General features: G+C 47.5%; 1 protein-coding gene across 2 annotated transcripts in view; it reads right to left on the reverse strand.

Annotated features, from left to right (window-relative positions):
• The window catches only part of LOC101472437 (phospholipid phosphatase-related protein type 4), an 84,088-nt gene that overhangs the window by 35,731 nt on the left and 26,937 nt on the right, over positions 1-21,420 (reverse strand). For both annotated transcript variants that reach the window (XM_076877087.1, XM_004575218.5), the window contains exons 3-5: positions 7,597-7,726; positions 3,400-3,595; positions 2,607-2,664 (exon numbers count right to left, since the gene is read on the reverse strand). In XM_076877087.1, coding sequence (XP_076733202.1) covers positions 2,607-2,664; positions 3,400-3,595; positions 7,597-7,726 — 384 coding nt within the window. The remainder of the gene's footprint in view (positions 1-2,606; positions 2,665-3,399; positions 3,596-7,596; positions 7,727-21,420) is intronic.

A 21,420-nucleotide genomic window follows, 5' to 3' on the forward strand; every position in this document is an offset into this window, starting at 1 on the left:
AAACCTGAAGAAAGTCTCACCAAAACTCCATCAACACATCCATTTTAACACACGTGGAGACCGGCTACTCGACCACTGCTACACCTCTTTCCGGGATGCGTACGAAGCCCTCCCCCGCGCCCCATTCGGCCAATCAGATCACTGCTCCATCCTGCTCCTGCCCGCCTACAGGCAGAAGCTGAAACAGGAAGCTCCAACCCGGAGGGCGGTGCACTGTTGGACGGACCAATCGGAGTCTGCGCTGCGGGACTGTTTTGATCACGCGGACTGGGAAATGTTTCACGTGGCCGCCAGAGACATTGATGAATACACAGACTCAGTCTGTGGATTCATCAGGAAATGCGTGGAAGATGTCGTCCCATCCAGAACAGTTAAATCCTTCCCAAATCAAAAACCCTGGATTAACAGAGATGTTCGCGCGGCACGGAGCACCGCCTTTGCCTCCGTGAACACATCGGACTACAAACACGCACATTACCAACTCCAGAAGACGATCAAAGCAGCCAAACGTGAGCACAGGGACAGGGTGGAGCAACAGTTTGACAACCCTCGGAGTATGTGGCAGGGACTAAACACGATCACAGACTTTAGAGGGAAAACCAGCACACCGCAGACCACGGCCTCTCTGTGTGAGGATCTAAACGTATTCTACGCTAGATTCGACACAGCGAACACCATGAGACCGGACAGTGTGCGCACCGCGGATGACGTCAGTGCGCACACTGTGTCTGAGGAGGATATGCGGAAGTGCTTCAGGAAGGTGAACGCACGCAAAGCTACTGGTCCGGACGGGATTCCCGGCCGCGTCCTCAAGTCATGCGCGGCTCAGCTGGCTGGAGTGTTCACGCACATCTTCAACCTTTCCCTCTCTCTGTCTGTAGTCCCAGCCTGCTTCAAAATGGCCACCGTCGTCCCTGTACCCAAATCCTCCACCATCTCCTCATTGAACGACTGGCGACCTGTAGCCCTGACCCCCATCGTAAGCAAATGCTTCGAGAAGCTGGTCAGGGACTTCATCTGCTCTGCACTACCCGACTCACTGGACCCTCTACAGTTTGCATACCGCCACAACAGGTCCACTGATGATGCCATAGCCCTGACACTACACACTGCCCTGTCACACCTGGAGAAGAGAGACACGTATGTGAGGATGCTGTTTGTAGATTACAGCTCAGCATTCAATACCATCGTTCCCTCGAAGCTGGACAGGAAACTGCAGGATCTAGGACTGAGCAGCTCCCTCTGCAGCTGGATCCTTAGCTTCCTGTCTGACAGACGCCAAGTGGTCAGACTGGGCAGCATCACCTCATCCCCCGTCACACTGAACACTGGTGCTCCACAGGGGTGTGTACTGAGCCCTCTCCTGTACTCACTCTACACCTACGACTGCACAGCCACTAACAGCTCCAACATCATTGTGAAGTTTGCGGACGACACTACAGTGGTGGGTCTTATCACCAACGGTGATGAGACGGCTTACAGGGAGGAGGTCAGCGCCCTGACCCACTGGTGTCAAGACAACCATCTCACCCTCAACGTCGCAAAGACAAAGGAGTTGATAGTGGACTTCTGGAGGTGCAGAGAAGTACACACCCCCATCACCATCAACGGCGCTGCTGTGGAGAGAGTGAGCAGCTTCCGGTTCCTTGGAGTACATCTGGCTGAGGATCTTACGTGGTCAGTACACACAAACAAAACAGTGAAGAAGGCGCAGCAGCGCCTCTTCTTTCTCAGGAGACTGAAAAGATTCGGCATGAGCCCCCGCATCCTCAGGACCTTCTATCACTCTGCCATTGAGAGCATCCTCACTGGATGCATCACCACCTGGTATGGCAACAGCACCGCTTACAACCACAAAGCTCTCCAGAGAGTAGTGCGGTGGGTCGAAAGGATAATTGGAGGTGAGCTTCCCTCCCTCCAAGACATCTACAGGAAGCGGTGCCTGAGGAAAGCGGGGAGGATCATCAAGGACTCCAGTCACCCCAGCATAAACTGTTCAGACTGCTTCCATCAGGAAGGAGGTTCTGCAGCATCCGGTCCCGTACCAGCAGACTGAGAGACAGCTTCTTCCACCAGGCCATCAGACTGCTGAACACTTCATAGACACCTCAGCTTCACTACTGGAACTTTAACATTATGCACTCCACACTGTATATAAATGCCACTTGTTTTGCACATGTCTCACTCTGTATATTTTATTTATTGTTTACTGTATTTAATTTGTAAAATATGTGTACACACACACACACACACACACACACACACACACACACACACACACACACACACACGTAGAAAAATATTTAGTATACACATCCAGAAATGCATATACTATTATATGTTGTACATATATTTATTAGTTTCAGATGTAGCCATTCTTGTATTTTGCTTGTTTACATTATTGTATTTTGCACAACTCTGTTGCTTGTGAAGCTCGCACACAAGAATTTCACTCACATGTGCTGTACCAATGTACCTGCACATGTGATGTGACAATAAAAGTGATTTGATTTGATTTGATTTGCAACAAGCCATAACGGTTAGAACAGGACTGTGGTCACACTGAAGTGTTGTTCTTCATATGTGTAAATGCAGTAACCACTTACTGAGATGTAGACAGCAGCAAAGGCAGCCAGCGTAGCATGCTGGGAGGGGAAAGATTTCCTATAAAGCAGAGCGGCAGAGTGTTCTTGATGTTAATTATCATGTTCAGACAGCTGAGAACAATGCTGAATATTCATGTGCAACAGAAAAATGACTTTCAAAGAAACTTGGACGCGTGACGTGTGCGTGCTGACAAATCTGCCCGAGCAGGTGTTCAATAAGGAGGAAGGATAACCAGAAGGGCAACGGCTCAACCTGGTTTTTAATATCTGCTCTAGGTAAATGCAGCTTCTTAGCTAAAGCTTGATCTGTTGTCCTTAATATACCAAGTATGACGCAGTATAGTTCAGTAAAATGATTAAATGGGTCACTGAGTAGGTCTGTTTAATCTGTTTACAGATTTGCATAAAGGTTGCCTTTAATAATTATATTTTCATAACAGAAAGAACATTTTAATAATCTGAAGGAAATGGTGTTTGGAAAAAGATGCTCGAGATGACTGACAATGCCTTCTACATATAAATTTCAGTGACGTTGGTCAGCAGTTTGGCGTGTGCAGGCACAGTCTGTTACGCTCAACGTAAAACATACAGCTGAAACGCCCACAGTTTGGATTGTGGCTCTTGTTCAGTGCTTTATTATTAATGAAATGACAACATTTCTTTCATTCTATAGCTTCTGCTGTCCAATGTGTGTGCACTTTACAACTTGAGGCAGTACTAGTGTTTTGTGCAAAAACACACCCACATGCATCCACTCTCACACTCTCCCACACACAGTAAATCAAAGCCTCACCTGCCAGCATTGATGAGCCCTATGTCCTGTCCAGAGCAGATATCCTCTAGGATAAACGCTTCATCGCAGGTGGACATGTTAAGGTGGGTCAGGTTAGGTTTGCATACATCCAGCCAATAGGGAGTATGCTGGCCAGTGGATAGCTGAAGAATGTCTGTTATCAGTGCTGTCACACACAGGCCAAAGATATGGACACCTGTAAAAAAAGAAAGCTTTTACAATAGAGAACACTATACGCATTCATATAATACACCAACATATAATAGTCATATTACATAACATCGTTATTCAGTGGCTCCTATTAAGTGCTTGTTTATCTGCTCCAGACATGACAAGAGAAATTCCGTCCTCGTTCACAAACTTTATTTACGTGTTGGAGAATCAAAAATGTGCACGTACATGGATCAGAAAACCGCAGTCTGCAAGCACTTATCTGTAGGGATGGGTTCCGGTATCCGGGGCACCGGTTCTGACATAAACGGTAGTAACCAGACCGAAAAGCAGCGCACATTTCGGTGCTTTATTTCGGTGCCTTTTGTTTTTTCTTGAGATGTCATACACTTTGGATTCTAGCCAATCATTTTACCTTTCCAAGGATAGTAGGCGGGCCCAGGTACGTTCGTTCTTTTGAGCAGAGCTACAGATTAAAGGCAAAGGCGAAGTGGTCAAAGTCTGGCTGTACTTCACAGTAAAAGATGCAAACTCAGCAGCCTGCAACAAGTGCTTTAAGATGATACTGTGCAAAGGAGGTACAGTGGCTTGCAAAAGTATTCGGCCACTTGAACTTTCCCACATTTTGTCATATTACAGCCACAAACATGAATCAATGTTATTGGAATTCCAGGTGAAAGACCAACACAAAGTGGTGCACACGTGAGAAGTGGAACGAAAATCAGACATGATTCCAAACATTTTTTACAAATAAATAGCTGCAAAGTGGGGTGTGCGTAATTATTCAGCCCCGAGTCAATACTTTGTAGAACCAGCTTTTGCTGCAGTTACAGCTGCCAGTCTTTTAGGGTCCGTCTCTACCAGCTTTGCACATCTACAGACTGAAATCTTTGCTCATTCTTCTTTGAAACAGCTCCAGCTCAGTCAGATCAGATGGACAGCGTTTGTGAACAGCAGTTTTCAGATCTTGCCACAGATTCTCGATTGGATTTAGATCTGGACTTTGACTGGGCCGTTCTAACACATGGATATGTTTGGTTTTAAACCATCCCATTGTTGCCCTGGCTTTATGTTTAGGGTCGTTGTCCTGCTGAAAGGTGAAGCTCCGCCCCAGTCTCAAGTCTTTTGCAGACTCCAAGAGGTTTTCTTCCAAGCTTGCCCTGTATTTGGCTCCATCCATCTTCCCATCAACTCTGACCAGCTTCCCTGTCCCTGCTGAAGAGAAGCCCCCCCAGAGCATGATGCTGCCGCCACCATATCTGACAGTGGGGATGGTGTGTTCAGAGTCATGTGCAGTGTTAGTTTTCCGCCACACACAGCGTTTTGCATTTTGGTCTCATCTGACCAGAGCAGCTTCTTCCACATGTTTGCTGTGTCCCCCACATGGCTTGTGGCAAACTGCAAACGGGACTTCTTATGGTTTCCTGTTAACAATGGCTTTCTTCTTGCCACTCTTCCATAAAGGCCAACTTTGTTCAGTACACGACTAATAGTTGTCCTATGGACAGATTCCCCCACCTGAGCTGTAGATGGGCCTCTTGGCTGCATTTCTGATCAGCGCTCTCCTTGTTCGGCCTGAGAGTTTAGGTGGACGGCCTTGTCTTGGTAGATTTACAGTTGTGCCATACTCCTTCCATTTCTGAATGATGGCTTGAACAGTGCTCTGTGGGATGTTCAAGGCTTGGGAAATCTTTGTGTAGCCTAAGCCTGCTTTAAATGTCTCAATAACTTTATGCCTGACCTGTCTGGTGTGCTCTTTGGACTTCATGGTGTTGTTGCTCCCAATATTCTCTCAGACAACCTCTGAGGCCGTCACAGAGCAGCTGTATCTGTACTGACATTAGATCACACACAGGTGCTCTCTATTTAGTCATTAGCACTCATCAGGCAACGTCTATGTGCAACTGACTGCACTCAGACCGAAGGGGCTGAATAATTACGCACACCCCACTTTGCAGTTATTTATTTGTAAAAAATGTTTGGAGTCATGTCTGATTTTCCTTCCACTTCTCACGTGTGCACCACTTTGTGTTGGTCTTTCACGTGGAATTCCAATAACATTGATTCATGTTTGTGGCTGTAATGTGACAAAATGTGGGAAAGTTCAAGGGGCCCAATACTTTTGCAAGTCACTGTAAAACCTCGAATCTGATGAAACACCTGGTGACGCATAGCGTTTTTTAAAAGCCGAGAAATGCACCGTATTTGATAGCTTGCTGCGAGACCTCACACCGAGCACATCTACATCGGGTGTGGTGCCTGTTATCGGACCCGGAGATAGCAACCTCTCCCAAAAACCCGAAGAGGAGAGTTCTGGCCCCTAGCCCTGCCAGTGTAGCAGAAATGATGAGGATGATGATGCAGCAGCAGCCGTTCTTCTCTGCGTGAGGAGCTTAATGTTGTTCGTGTGTAATTTACGTTGAGTAGGCTAACCACGTTATTATATTAATGCATGTAAGGTGAACTAGCAAACATCATCATAGTTACATGCGGCTGTCCTCTTGTTTGATAGAGTGATACCATATACAGTGGAACCCTGACTTACAAAATTAATTTGTTCCAGAGGGTCTTTCGTAAGTCAAAATTTTCATAAGTCGAAGCACCCAGCTCCTTACCATGCATGGAGGGTTTCACCCCGAGTCCAGCATCCTGAGGCTGTACGCTAAGCAGAAGGAAGGGGGCCGGGGATGTCCAGGATGAGATAACGAACATCCAAGAATACATCAGGAAGATGGCCCCAACTGACAGTGAATACCTCAGGCACCAGAAACCCAAGAAAGAGGAGGAACCATCATGGAAGGACAGGCCCCTGCACAGTATGTACCACCGGCAGATAGAGGAGGTGGCTGATATCCAGAAATCCTACCAGTGGCTGGACAAAGCTGGACTGAAAGACAGCACAGAGGCACTAATCATGGCAGCACAAGAACAAGCTCTGAGCACAAGATCCATAGAGGCTGGGGTCTATCACACCAGGCAAGACCCCAGGTGCAGGCTGTGTAAAGATGCCCCAGAGACAATCCAGCACATAACAGCAGGGTGCAAGATGCTAGCAGGCAAGGCATACATGGAACGCCATAACCAAGTGGCCGGCATAGTGTACAGGAACATCTGTGCCGAGTATAACCTGGAAGTCCCGAGGTCAAAATGGGAGATGCCCCCAAGGGTGGTGGAGAATGACCGAGCTAAGATCCTGTGGGACTTCCAGATACAGACGGACAAAATGGTGGTGGCTAACCAACCGGACATAGTGGTGGTAGACAAACAGAAGAAGACGGCCGTAGTGATCGATGTAGCGGTTCCGAATGACAGCAATATCAGGAAGAAGGAACACGAGAAGCTGGAGAAATACCAAGGGCTCAGAGAAGAGCTCGAGAGGATGTGGAGGGTGAAGGTAACGGTGGTCCCCGTGGTAATCGGAGCACTAGGTGCGGTGACTCCCAAGCTAGGCGAGTGGCTCCAGCAGATCCCGGGAATAACATCGGAGATCTCTGTCCAGAAGAGCACAGTCCTGGGAACAGCTAAGATACTGCGCAGGACCCTCAAGCTCCCAGGCCTCTGGTAGAGGACCCGAGCCTGAAGGATTAACCGGGGGCAAGCGGGGAATTTTTTGTGTATATTACACACAGGTGTATATAGATTAGAGAACCGTCCTTGGCCTTGGCTGTGATAACATAATGTTCTATATATATGCCCCTGAAGTTAATACATCTTTTGGCAACAACACACTGTGGAATGCATACCAACGTCAAATATCTCAATGGCTGATTTCAAGTAACCATGCAGTATAAAAATATAAACTTTTTGGTTAAGGAAGTGTATCTTGCATAAAATTAAGCTAAACAAAAAACTGTGGAGTGCTCCGCTGTGATGACTCATTATTAAGGAGCAGCTGAGAGAACCTCCTTTCTGTTCCACATATCAAAGTTAGTGGTTCTTTTTGCAGTTGCTTTTCAATCTATTAGTGTTTCGGTTCTTGTTGGAGCAAGTAAATGATACATATAATCAGTGAATATGTCCTCCTACCTATGAAGCGTACAGCCCTGCGAATGTAGGAGTTGAAATTGCAGCCTGCAGCATTGATGTTGGCCTCAGTCTGACTGGCTGATGACTTCCTGGACAGATAGCAGTACAGGATCGCTTCTCCTATCAGAATCTATACACAAAGAAATCAAAGAGTGTTGGCAAAGCAGATTTTTTTGTGATCTGAAAGTTTCTCTGATGTGCTGAGGGCATTTATATATTATTTACTTACAAGTGAAAAATCTGGAGAATAAATGAAGAAGAACATAAAATTTGGTTAAACCTTAGCCAAACTTGAAAGTGGACTTAGACTTTAAGTGAAACTAAGTTGCACACGCAATAACACATTGCTTCTTTGATAAATGAGAACTACATATTAGTAATAACGACTCAGTAGTTTTGCTGACGCCGTCACGTTGGCTGTGTTGGTCCACAAATGCAGGACTCCAAAGGCAAAAAGTAAAACTCAAAACAGCTTTATTGCTGAGCAATCCAAAACAAACAAACACATAATCGAAAATAATCCTGACAAGACATGTTGCATCTTCAAAAACAAAAATAAAATAACTGAGCCTTACACCGGAGTATCGTTGCAACTTGTTTACTGAACCTTCTTTTCAGTACATGTACAGAACATCAGTGTCCATTTTAGTGCCTCCTACAGAACACTCTCTTCTTCCTCTTTCTTACAACATAAATGTAACACAGAACCAATACTGCCTCTCCTGGCATTACCATTGTAACGACACACTCATTCTGTTTCTTTCAGATGAATAACAGGAACATAGGATGTAGGTATCTATGAATAATAACTATTATGCATACTCATATATAACCAACTAATTTCCTGCGATACCACATCTCCTCCCCCCTTAAGTCAACAACTCCCTGGACTTACAAAATAACTGCTTATGTAAAGAATGCTTAACAAGCAATCAACACGTAATTAAGGTAACCATACAACTGTACATATGTTTCAATGTTTATTTTTCCTTTTTCTTTTTTTTTTTAATAACTAGGAAGGTACATCCTTCCTGTGAGATCAGAGCGCATTGTTGCTCTATTCCTGGAAGATCTCACTCTACCTAACAAAGTCCTTTAAAGTCTCTCTCTCTCTGGGAACGTCACAACACTGGTGTCATTAAGGAGTCTCCGGGAGCCGGAGTCTCCGGAGCATAAGGCAACTCCGTTGCCGGAGGTTGTGGCGGTGTGTCCAACTCTGATGGCAAGCAGCACTCAGGCACTGCTTCTTTGTCATGCAATGGCTCCACCTCCCTGTCTGGTGTACTGGGAACAGTGTCAGCCACTCTTGCTCTCACCTAATTGATGTGCCGCTTCACAGTTTGACCTGATCCAATGGTAACAATGTAAGACACTGGACCCGATGCTCTCACAATGACTGCGGGAATCCACTTCGGGCCATAGGAGTAGTTTCTGATGAAGACCTTGTCTCCTGGTGTGAAACTTCTCAGTCTTTTCTTGGTGTCATGATTTTCTTTCTGTTTCAATTGTTTGTGCTGCACTTTTGTTTTCACATCAGACATGAGAAAGTCCAAAACTGATCTGAGTCTCCGTGACATCATCAGAAATCGGGACAGTCTGGTTTGCAAGGTATCACCTTTGACTTTCTTCATCCCCTCCTTAAAGGTCTGGACCGCCCTCTCAGCCAGCCCATTTGAAGAAGGGTGGAAAGGTGCTGATCTCACATGGTCAATTCCATTCTGCTTCATGAATGACTCAAATTCAGCACTTGTGAAACATGTTCCATTGTCTGAAACTAACATTTTAGGTAGTCCAAACACACTGAAACTCTGGCGCAGTTTCTCTATAGTTACCTGTAATGTAGAGGATTTCACAGGGTAAATGTCCATCCACTTGGAATGAGCATCCACAATGATTAGAAACATCTCCCCGAGGAAAGGCCCTGCATAGTCCACATGGATTCTGGACCATGGGGACTCCAGCCACATCATGCGGGGAACCAGAGATTTTGAGATGATCAATTGTATCTTTTAAAGCAGAATAAGACACTGGCTCAAACTGTTGGAAGACAGTCAAGCATTCAGAGGCTGGAACTGGGTCTAAAACTGATGATGAATGAGATGGATGAGAAGCCGTTAGAGCTGAGATTTTATCAGAGAAATACTTTAAAAATTTATCACAAAGAGCAGGGGAGGCGTCCCTATAAGTGATAGTGCAAGGGTTTATCACAGAGTTAAAAGTATTAAAAAGGGCTCGGGGTTGTGGCTATTAGTCATAATAATGCTAGACAAAAAGGCAGATTTTAACAGACTTTTGATACTTAGATAAACAATTATGGAGGATGTCCAAAGAGATGTGGAGTTTGTCTTTCCTCCATTTTCTTTCAGCACGACAACCTTCACGCCTGAGGGCGCGAGTAGTATAATTTAGCCAGGGTTGTTTAATCCTCAGAGGTGCCACAGAGTTAAGAATGTCAGTGCATGTAGTATAAAAGAGGTTAGCAAGCTCATCCGCTGATAAAACCCCATTACAGTTAGCAGCAGAGAGGGGAGAGTCAAGGAAAGCATTAATGAAGTAGGCGATTGACTGGGAGTTAATCGTGCGCGTTTGCCGCACAGGACCATCACTGTTCAAATCCACATCGCTCGCTACAGTATTAAACAAAACCGGAAAGTGATCTGAAAGCCCAAAGTCCTCTATGTCCGTGATGCAAATATCCAGACCATAAGACCAAATCAAGTATATGACCTTTAGTGTGAGTTGGTTCACTTACCCACTGGGTGAGATTGAGGGTGCTAATAAGAGCGAGGAAATCCTTAGCTAGCGAACTGTCCTCACAGCAAACATGAATGTTGAAGTCACCGACAATTAGTATACAGTCATAACGTAGCACAAGGCTCCCCAGCAGATCAGCAAATTCTGGAAGAAAATCCTTGATAAGTTTCGGGGGACGATACACCACAGCGCAGAGGATGGAGGGGACGCAGTTCACTTCCAATAACTGCACCTCAAAACTGGGGTACAGAACAGGTGGCAGCTGCCGACATCGAAGTTTGTTTTTAAAAACTGAAGCTAGCCCTCCACCTCTTCCAGTGGTCCGGGGTGAGCTAATAAAAGCATAGTCAGGTAGGAGCAGCTCCGAGAAGGGAAAAAGTTCGCCGGGGCGAAGCCAAGTTTCCGTCAGGAATAAGAAATCCAGTCCCGACGATAGAATATCATTTAAAATAAAAAACAATAAAAAAAATAAAAAAAAATTCGTCAATGACCTTGTATTTAGTAAGACCATACGGAGAGTGGTCACACTGTTACTGGTAGGAAAACGCCGAGGCAGGCGAAGGTTGCCAAGATTCGCACCTCCTCTGGAGGACTGCACCCAGCACCAAGCGGGCGGAGGATCAGCTGGGAGATCCAGGTAACCATAAGGGCCAACAGGGCGAATCCAGCGATGACAGAACAGTCTGAAGTTAGCATGGTCCCGGAGGGCAGGAATAATAATAATAATAATAATGGATTGGATTTATATAGCGCTTTTCAATACACCCAAAGCGCTTTACAATACCACTATTCATTTAGATGAATAGATGACAAGATGTTTATAGAATAGCAATCATTTGTTGCAACATAGGACTTTAAAAAGGCCTTGATACGAACACGGATGCCGCCACGTTTACCCCATCTCCGTGAACGTTTCCTTTGAGAGAAGGTAGATGGTAAGTGGCGGAGGTAATCAGGAAAGTCCTTCGAAAGCGGAGGAGGATTCTCAGGTCTCCATTTAAAATCTTGTGTCTGGTAGTCCAAAGGCCAGAGATTCAAAAGAGTTTGGCGATCATAGGTAACTCACGTGGAGCGTGAGATATGTGAAGACTTATCAAAGTGTCTGAAATGTAACATTCCAGCCTCCCCTTTAGTATGCTTGCTGGGCAACTTGGATGAGGTCACTGCAGAAATAAACACAGCCCACGTTGTCTTTACGGCCCTATGCATTACCAAGAAAATGGTCCTCATTAACTGGAAAAATAAAAATAATCTTAATTCTAACCAATATAGAAACCATCTAATAGATCACATTAGTCTTGATACAACATCTGCCATCACATTTGATCAATCCCTTTGGGCTCCTTTGATCGGCTTCATCACCTAGTGGGGGTGGGGGATCATGGTTTGGTACTGCCTTCGCTATTGTGGTTGATATGGGGGTAGGGACGGCCTTAGGGCATCTGGGGAGTCCCTAGGGATGTTTCCCTAGAGGGCCTAACCCGGGGGATGTGGCCATGGCCTGGTTAGGAGCTCTGGGGGCTCTTAGATGGTGCTTTCCTTGTGGCTGCCTACAGCTGAGATGGGGGAGGGTCTGTGCTGGAGGACGTTGGTTACTGGCCTGGTAGCCTGGCTGCCCCTGGGAGGGTCCAGGACGGGCGTGGAGGCTTGGGGGTCTGGGAGTGCTCCGCCCCCCGGTCTGGGGTGCTGGCCGGGCCTTGGGAGCTTGGGTCCTGGCTGTTGTGTCGCCGGAGCAGTGGGCGGGTGGGTGCAGGGGGGCTCAGCCCCAGTGCAGGGGACCTCTGGTGCATCGGCCCTACTAGGGGGCTCTCTAACTGGTGGGGAGGTTGTTATATCTTTGCAGGTGGTCTCCTCACTACAGGAGCTCATTCTGCAGGTGGGGGGAGAGATATAGAAGAGGTGGAGAATGAACTCAACCTGTGTGTCTATTGTCTTGTGTAGTTTGGGAGATGATTGGATGATAGGGTGGGTGCAGTTTTCTCTGGGGTGGAGTCGAGTGGCCTGCCCCAGACTCTGTGGGGCTGGGCGGTGCTGCTGCTGCGGGCCCCGGTCCGGATGGGCCTGGGCCCCCTTGCCCTGGTGGGTTCCAGAGTGTGGGGGTGCCTACTGGGGTCAGTGGGGGAGCTGGCCCCAGGGAGGGGCCGCTTGCCCCTCCCTTTCTTCCCTCCCCATCCTCAGCTGCCTCCCTATTCCCGCTCTACCACACCCACTCACACACGCAGGGCTTGGGGTGCAGGTATGTCACCAGGGTGCAGGGGAGGCACTCCCCCTCTGTCCCCTTCTGGCCGCCTGTGCCTCAATTTTATTCTGCAACCTAGACATCCACATCACTCTCACATAACACATACATATAGGGCCTTGGGGATGGGCACGTTTTACAGCATCCAGAGGATGGTCGGTGTACTCCAACCCTACCCTCAATTTTAATTGCATTTAGACACTGAGGGTTTTCGGGAGGAGCCGGGCTGCTCTCTGAGAGGAAGCTAGTACCATGCTCTCCTGAGTTTTAAATGCACTTTAGAACAGCACACAGCAACACTACATATGAGCGGGCGTAGGGAGGTTTGAGGTCTTCACTCACACTGGTTCTGTTAGCCGTCAGGGCTGGGGGGCTGGGAGGAGGTGCTGGCCGTCAGACTGGGGTCTGGGATGCGGGGCCTCCCTGCTACTGCAGATAAGGAGGTGGTCCGCTTGCCTCCACCCCAGAGAGAAGGGTTACATCTCCTGGGTCTAGGTGCGGCTTGCCCCTCTGAGGGCGGGGTTACCTGGACCTGGGATATAGAGTATGTTTGGGGAGTGTGACTGTCTGTGCAGTGTCTATTTGTGTCTGTCTACACGTGGGGTGAGTGCCGAGTACTTGGTTGTGCATATGGGGTGGGAATGCACATTTGTGTCTGCGTGCGCCTGTTCGTCTGTGTCTATATGTCAGGTTGGGTCTTAGACTCAACCTCTCTGGGTACATCTCAGGCCCTCTAAAGTACGGAGGCCTATCTCCCCTCACCACACTCCCTGCCGGTGGCTGATGCCCTCAGACGTTGGTGCATTGGTGGTCCTTGTCGCCTGGGGCTAGGCGCTCTTGTATGTACCGGCTCACTCCTGGTGGCCGATTGGCGGGGCCGGGCGCCTGTGGCCTGGCTGGGCTCCTTCCGGGGGGTGGGATGCCCTCTGGCCTCTGGGCCTGAAGCTCGGTCCTCTCTGGCACAGCTGGCTACCGGCCGAGCCTGCGGGCACGCCACTGCAACCCCCTCTGGCCTCTGCTCCGTAGCTGCGGGGTGACCTCTCGTTTGGGGCTCTACTCAGCTCTTCCCAGGAGGGTGGCATGGTTCCCCCCCCCCCCCCCCCCCCCCCTTTTGGTGGTCCTCCTCGGGTCCTTGTACTCTGGGGCCTGGATCTCCTCCATACCTGCTTCATACCCTGGAGGACGGGGCTGTGGCCCCCCCACACTCCCTAGCAGATGGTTACATGGAGAAACCTTTGGAATACAAGCATGCTGATCCACACAGGTATGCACACAGGTGTACACACGGGTGTTCACAGACGCGGACTACACCTTTCTTGGCTGCTGCCTCAAAGCACATTGTGCGCTGTCTATCTTGCGTGCTGCACAATATTGTTTAATATTTAGTATCTACTGTTATCTACTGCTAGCTAGTTTATTGTGATGGTGCTGTTTTTATTATGTTGCTCTTTTTTTGTTTGTTTTCTCTTCTGTTTTTTTTTCTCCATACAGGTGATCCAGGTGTTTTGTTTGTTTTTCTTTCTTTCTTCCCCCCCTTCTCACCGTCTCTTCTGCCCTTTGGTTTTCTCTCTCTCCCTCTCTTTCTTTCATTCTCTCTCCCTGTCCTATCCCCCAGTCATGTCTGTCCCGTTTGTAGCAACCGAAAATAAAATAAATTCATAATTATAATAAAGGTCAATCAAATGGACCAATATGGCAAGGCCATGATTATCCACTTGGTAAAATAAATCCGCTTGGCATATTTCTGGGCCTTAAGACAACAATTCTGATGCAAAAGATCCAAACGGGAAACAAAAAAAAAAGTAACGTGCAGACATCAGGGCAGCACATAGAGAGAAGACGATAAACAACAAACAACAGCGCAGGAGACGGCTTGCCGTGAACACTGGCGCCATCTTGCCACACTGACTGACTTAACACTTGCTGAAGTGTTTTTTCTGTTGTTTTGACTCGGTGCAGCTTTCTGTTGTTACGACTGTTTTTCACTTCACTTCAGTCCAATTTCATTTCCTCAAGCCAAACTCGACCTAGCAAGCTGGGGCCGTCGCCTTCGACCACCACCGGGGGCAGATATTTTTTCTGCTGCTTGTATTTGACGCTGACTCGTGTTGCACCAATCACCTTAACAGGATCCCCTGTATAAGTTTCCAGCTTGATTTTGATGGGCTGCAGGCTGGGGGACTTGCTGTCTTTCCCTGTTTCTCTGAATGTTGCTTCGTTCATGACTGTTAGGCAACATCCAGTGTCAATTTCAAAGTTCACCTTTGTTCCATCAATTTGCATATCCACAGTGTAGGGGTCTACTCTTCTCAAGTGTACCACACTGCCACGCCCTAACTTGAACAGTTTTCTTTTGTGCCCTTGACTGCACTTGACACAGTTCAACATGAAAGAGTCATCTTTCATGTTTCTCGCCCACATTGTGAGTACTGTAGTGTGAACTCTGCTTTTTTTCTTTCTTTACATATGTCGATCCATACTTTTTCTGGTTCAGTTTAGTCTTGCTTCTACAAGCTCTAGCTATGTGTCCCACTTTACCACAAGCATGACATTTTTCTTGTTTGTACTTACAGTCTGCTGCTGTGTGCTTGGTTTCTTTGCAACGATAACACTCTTTACTTTCTCCTTTAAAGGTACGACTCTCCTATTGTCCTCTGGTGAGACTGAAACATTTTGCTGACGCCCCTGAGGTCTGCAGATCCTGTGCATTTTTATTTGCAGTCTCCATGGCTACTGCAATTGACAGAGCCTTGTCAAAAGTGAGATCTATTTCTGACAAGAGACATCTCTGAATTCAGTCATCCTTAATTCCGCAGACGATCCTATCTCTCAACATCTGTTGTAACGTGTTGCCATAGTTACAATCCTGCGCCAGGCGACGCAGCTCCGCTACATATTCCATGACGGTTTCATTCGGCTTGCGGGAGCAAGAGTCGAACTTATACCTTTGCACAATTTCACTGGGCTTCGGATCGAAGTGATTTTTCATCAGAAGCACCAGCTCTTGGAAGGTTTTGTCTTTGGGCTTGGCCAGGCTGAGAAGCTGTACGTCGCTGCTCCGACGACACTTATTAATATCGCTCTTTGTTTCTCTGCATCGTCGATCTCGTTAGCTGCGAAAAACTGATCGAGTATTTCCGCATACTCATCCCACGTCTGATTCTTTGGATCGAACTCTACTAGCGTGCCAATTGTAGCCATTTCCGCTTCGAGGTTACTGCCTTCTATTTCCAGCCGAAAACTTTTGCATTCTTTGAAAAGCTAGCCAAACCTGTAGCCGACTCCATCACTTTTTTTCTTCTTCTCTTTTCTTTCAGTCCGGTTGCCCCAAACTCCTTCCCCCTAAACGTCCTCGTACAGAACATCAGTGTCCATTTTACTGCGTCCCACAGGGCACTCTCTTCTTCCACTTTCTTACAACATAAATGTAACACAGAACCAATACTGCCTCTCCTGGCATTACCATTGTAACGACACACTCATTCTGTTTCTTTCAGATGAATAACAGGAACTTAGGATGCAGGTATCTATGAATAATAACTATTATGCATACTCATATATTTATATAACCAACTAATTTCCTGCGATACCACAAAACAGAAACTAGGAAGGCTGACCTCAAATGAGGCAACATGGATCCCGCGTGGATCGCAACGGGGATCGCAACAGGGATCCCGCGTGGATCGCAGCGGGGATCGCAACAGGGATCCCGCGTGGATCGCAGCGGGGATCGCAACAGGGATCCCGTGTCGATCGCAACGGGGATCCCGCGTGGATCGCAACGGGGATCGCAACTGGGATCCCACGGGGATCGCAACAGGGATCGCAACAGGAATCCCGCGTGGATCGCAACGGGGATCGCAACATGGATCCCGTGTCGATCGCAACGGGGATCCCGCGTGGATCGCAACGGGGATCGCAACGGGGATCCCGCGTGGATCGCAACGGGGATCCCGCGTGGATCGCAACAGGGATCGCAACGTGGATCCCGTGTCGATCGCAACGGGGATCCCGCGTGGATCGCAACGGGGATCACGCAGGAATCACATGCACATGGGAAGAGGGACACAGCGTGGAGTGAGAACCCAACAAAGGGAACCCTGAGACAACATAAACACACAGAGGATAACAAGAGAACAGCTCACAGTTGACACTAACAATGGACTAATGAGAAAAAGGAAGCAAAAAAAAAAAAAGAACACAATGCAAACAGGATAAGAGACTATCAAAGTAAAACAGGAAATGACAAAAACTGAGACCTCGACTGAGAAGTGAACTTAACACGGAGAAACGAAAACAGGAAGACTGGATTACAACTGGAGACGCTGATGACAAGACACAGAGACAAGACTAGGAACAAATTGGAAAGGGAACTGCACAAAAGGGAACTAATGTAACAAAACAAGAACCAAAGATTTAGAAATTACAAACTCCGATTCACTAGAGAAATACAAAACATAAGATTAACAAATACAAAAAAAAGAAAAAAGAATGGAAAGCTCTTCAATCCAAAAGAACAAATCACAAATCCATAACAGCCTTTAACTTCTTTTACTTGACATTTTGAACTTTTATTTTCAAGCTTTTAAAGCTTGAAGCTTTTAAAGAACCGAGAACGAATTCTCTATAAAAACTGGTTCGAAGTAGGGCTGCCATGATTAGCCGACTAGTCACGATTACGTCGACTATCAAAATCAATAGCGTCGACTAATTTAATAGTCGACGCGTCATTTGAAGCTTTGTAAGATCTGAAAGACGCAGGAATAAGTAGTAGAATTTAAGAGTGTAGTAACGGACTGAAATGGCTGCATCCTCCTGAGGCCGCATTTGTAGGCCGATTACATTACAGCGACGCGACGAAGCCTGTCCAAATTCGAAGAATCCTCGAAATGCGGTTGACAAATGCGTCCTCCTTCTCCCCAGATTTGAAGGATGGGTGTATCCTTCGTGGCCCACCATATCCCAGAATTCTTAGCACGACCCAGCCATTTCCAGTTTCCAACAATGGCGGAAGCTACTTAGTTTTAATATTACTCTTATTACTCTTTCCGGGTCACAAAATAAACTTTTAACATATTTTCAGGCGAGAATGTAGCTGTGTAAACCTCAAATATCTGTTCGGTTTTTCAAGACATCACATATTTGTAAAAGTGCTCAGACGTTTTCAGAGAGGTCTGTTACCCACCAACTCGATAGCTGACCGGGAGCTCGAGGGGCACTAGAGCCGGGGAGAACAGCGAACTCCTGGCACATCGTTTTCAAACCCTCGCTACTCAGGTTAAACATGATATAGAAGTCACTTAGATAACTTATTGTTTGGCTTTTTTGCTGCATTTCGTTGACTTGTACTTGTGACATGTGCAATGACAATAAAGTTGAATTCTATTCTATTCTATTTTTTCAGTGTTTTATTTGCTATAGTTTTCACAAACGTCAGAAAACAGATTAAACAGATGGTCGAGAATTTACTCCAGTCTCCTGTTATTTTGCTTAGGCTGCTGCCCCCGCGACCCAGCCTCGGATAAAGCGGATGAAGATGGATGGATGGATGGATGGATGGATGGATGTATGGATGGATGGATGGTCCTGTTATATTTTAGATAGCAAGGAGCAGACGGCTGAGTTTATTAAACTCCACCGAGACAATCTGCAAATTTCATTAAATTGCCATAACGGCAATGCTCAGTGGCTAGTGGATCTGAGGGCAGACCACAGCGACCTCCCTGAACAGGGTCCAGTAACCATCACAGTGGCAGATATCCAAGAAAGGGTCTCCAGTATGAAGAGTTGGACAGCACCAGGGCCCGACATGGTTCACGCCTACTGGCTAAAGAAGCTGACTGCACTCCACGAGCGTCTGGCAGCACAAATGAACCAGCTGCTAGTTAACGAGAGACACCCGGAATGGCTAACCGAAGGTCGGACGGTCCTGATCCCCAAGGACCCCAAGAAGGGACCGGTCCCCTCCAACTACCGACCAATAACCTGCCTCAGTACTACATGGAAGCTCCTGTCAGGCATCATATCGGCTAAGATGAACAGGCACATGGGTCAATACATTAGCGGGACACAGAAAGGGATTGGCAAGAATACCAGAGGCGCAAAACACCAGCTACTGGTAGACAGAACAGTCAGCCGAGACTGCAAGACCAGACTGACCAACCTGTGCACTGCCTGGATTGATTACAAGAAGGCCTATGACTCAATGCCCCACAGCTGGATACTGGAATGCCTAGAATTGTACAAGATCAATGGGACCCTAAGAGCCTTCATCAGGAACTCAATGGGGATGTGGCGTACAACACTAGAGGCCAACTCCAAGCCCATAGCACAAGTCACCATCAAGTGCGGGATCTACCAAGGAGATGCTCTGTCCCCACTGCTGTTCTGCATAGGCCTGAACCCCCTCAGTGAGATCATGAACAAGACTGGCTACGGATACCGACTACGGAACGGAGCAGTTGTCAGCCACCTCCTGTACATGGATGACATCAAGCTGTATGCCAAGAGTGAACGAGACATCGATTCACTGATCCACACTACCAGGCTATACAGCAATGACATTGGAATGTCATTCGGACTGGAGAAGTGTAGTCGGATGGTAACAAAGAGAGGGAAGGTAGTCAGAACTGAGGGGATTGAACTACCAGAAGGCAACATTGCAGACATAGAGGACAGTTACAAGTACCTGGGGATCCCGCAGGCGAATGGGAACCATGAAGAGGCCGCTAGAAAAGCTGCAACCACCAAGTACCTGCAGAGGGTCAGGCAAGTCCTGAGGAGTCAGCTGAATGGTAAGAACAAGATCCGGGCCATCAACACGTACGCCCTGCCCGTGATCAGGTACCCTGCTGGGGTAATAGGCTGGCCAAAGGAGGAGATAGAAGCCACTGACATAAAGACAAGAAAGCTCCTTACCATGCATGGAGGGTTTCACCCCAAGTCCAGCACCCTGAGGCTGTACGCTAAGCGGAAGGAAGGGGGCTGGGGACTGGTGAGTGTCAGCACCACAGTCCAGGATGAGACAACGAACATCCAAGAATACATTGGGAAGATGGCCCCAACTGACCGAGTGCTCAGTGAATACCTCAGGCAGCAGAAACCCAAGAAAGAGGAGGGAGACGAGGAACCATCATGGAAGGACAGGCCCCTGCACGGTATGTACCACCGGCAGATAGAGGAGGTGGCTGATATCCAGAAATCCTACCAGTGGCTGGACAAAGCTGGACTGAAAGACAGCACAGAGGCACTAATCATGGCAGCACAAGAACAAGCTCTGAGTACAAGATCCATAGAGGCTGGGGTCTATCACACCAGGCAAGACCCCAGGTGCAGGCTGTGTAAAGATGCCCCAGAGACAATCCAGCACATAACAGCAGGGTGCAAGATGCTAGCAGGCAAGGCATACATGGAACGCCATAACCAAGTGGCCGGCATAGTGTACAGGAACATCTGTGCCGAGTATAACCTGGAAGTCCCGAGGTCAAAATGGGAGACGCCCCCAAGGGTGGTGGAGAATGACCGAGCTAAGATCCTGTGGGACTTCCAGATACAGACGGACAAAATGGTGGTGGCTAACCAACCGGACATAGTGGTGGTAGACAAACAGAAGAAGACGGCCGTAGTGATCGATGTAGCGGTTCCGAATGACAGCAATATCAGGAAGAAGGAACACGAGAAGCTGGAGAAATACCAAGGGCTCAGAGAAGAGCTCGAGAGGATGTGGAGGGTGAAGGTAACGGTGGTCCCCGTGGTAATCGGAGCACTAGGTGCGGTGACTCCCAAGCTAGGCGAGTGGCTCCAGCAGATCCCGGGAATAACATCGGAGATCTCTGTCCAGAAGAGCGCAGTCCAGGGAACAGCTAAGATACTGCGCAGGACCCTCAAGCTCCCAGGCCTCTGGTAGAGGACCCGAGCTTGAAGGATAAACCGCCCGCAGGGGCGTGCTGGGTGTTTTTTTTTTTTTTTTTAATATATAATCGCGATTTCAATATGTCACATATTGACAGTGGCTCACCGATGCCAATAACATAATTGCCCAGCTGCATTTCAGAAAGAATGCAAAAGCATTGACATATATTTTTCCTTCCTACGATAGGCTGACGGGCAGGGCAGAGATAGATTTTGGTAGCCCGACTGGAAAAATCGCTAGCCCCGGGACGTCGGGCTAGCGATTTTGCAAGCCCTGTATCTGATTGAGGAATCACTCATCTTTGGAAAAGAGAGTTTATTACAGAGAAATGTCTCTTTCCAAAATAAAAGCTATACTATACGCTTCTTCTGGGCTATATTCTCAGCAGCATATTAAACATATCAGGTCCCCATAAGGAGACTCATGTGCTAACGGCTGTCTAAATGACTCGGGTAAAGTTTGTAGCATGCTGCTTGTTGTTTTTGTCTGCTTCCACTTGTCTTTGCACTAGGATGATGTCGGAGTAAATGTGCAGTCATATTCGTTGTGTTCCCACTAGTGCTGTCAGCGTTAATTTGAAATGACGTTAACGCCACAACACAGCAAATCTCCGTTAACAAGCTACTGCGGATCGCCCCGTGCGTGGGGCTGGACGGCCAACAAGCTAACAAGCTAACTGCGCTAACACACTAGTTCCCACCCATGTAATTGAGCATTGCGTGGCACATCCAACATACTGTTTTACTTTAGTCCATGACGCGCTTACCTTCAGGGTCATACGTCACATGAAAACCAAAATAGTTCCAAAGGCCAGATCTGAATGAGGGTGGGGGAGGTTCAATTTGTCATATTGCAACGAGCTTAGCTTCTGTCTCAGTAGCTTACGCTGCGCTCAGTGTATCTGCGCTCGACAGTGCAG

The sequence above is a fragment of the Maylandia zebra genome, linkage group LG18 (genome assembly GCF_041146795.1).
Source record: "Maylandia zebra isolate NMK-2024a linkage group LG18, Mzebra_GT3a, whole genome shotgun sequence".
NCBI lineage: Eukaryota > Metazoa > Chordata > Actinopteri > Cichliformes > Cichlidae > Maylandia > Maylandia zebra.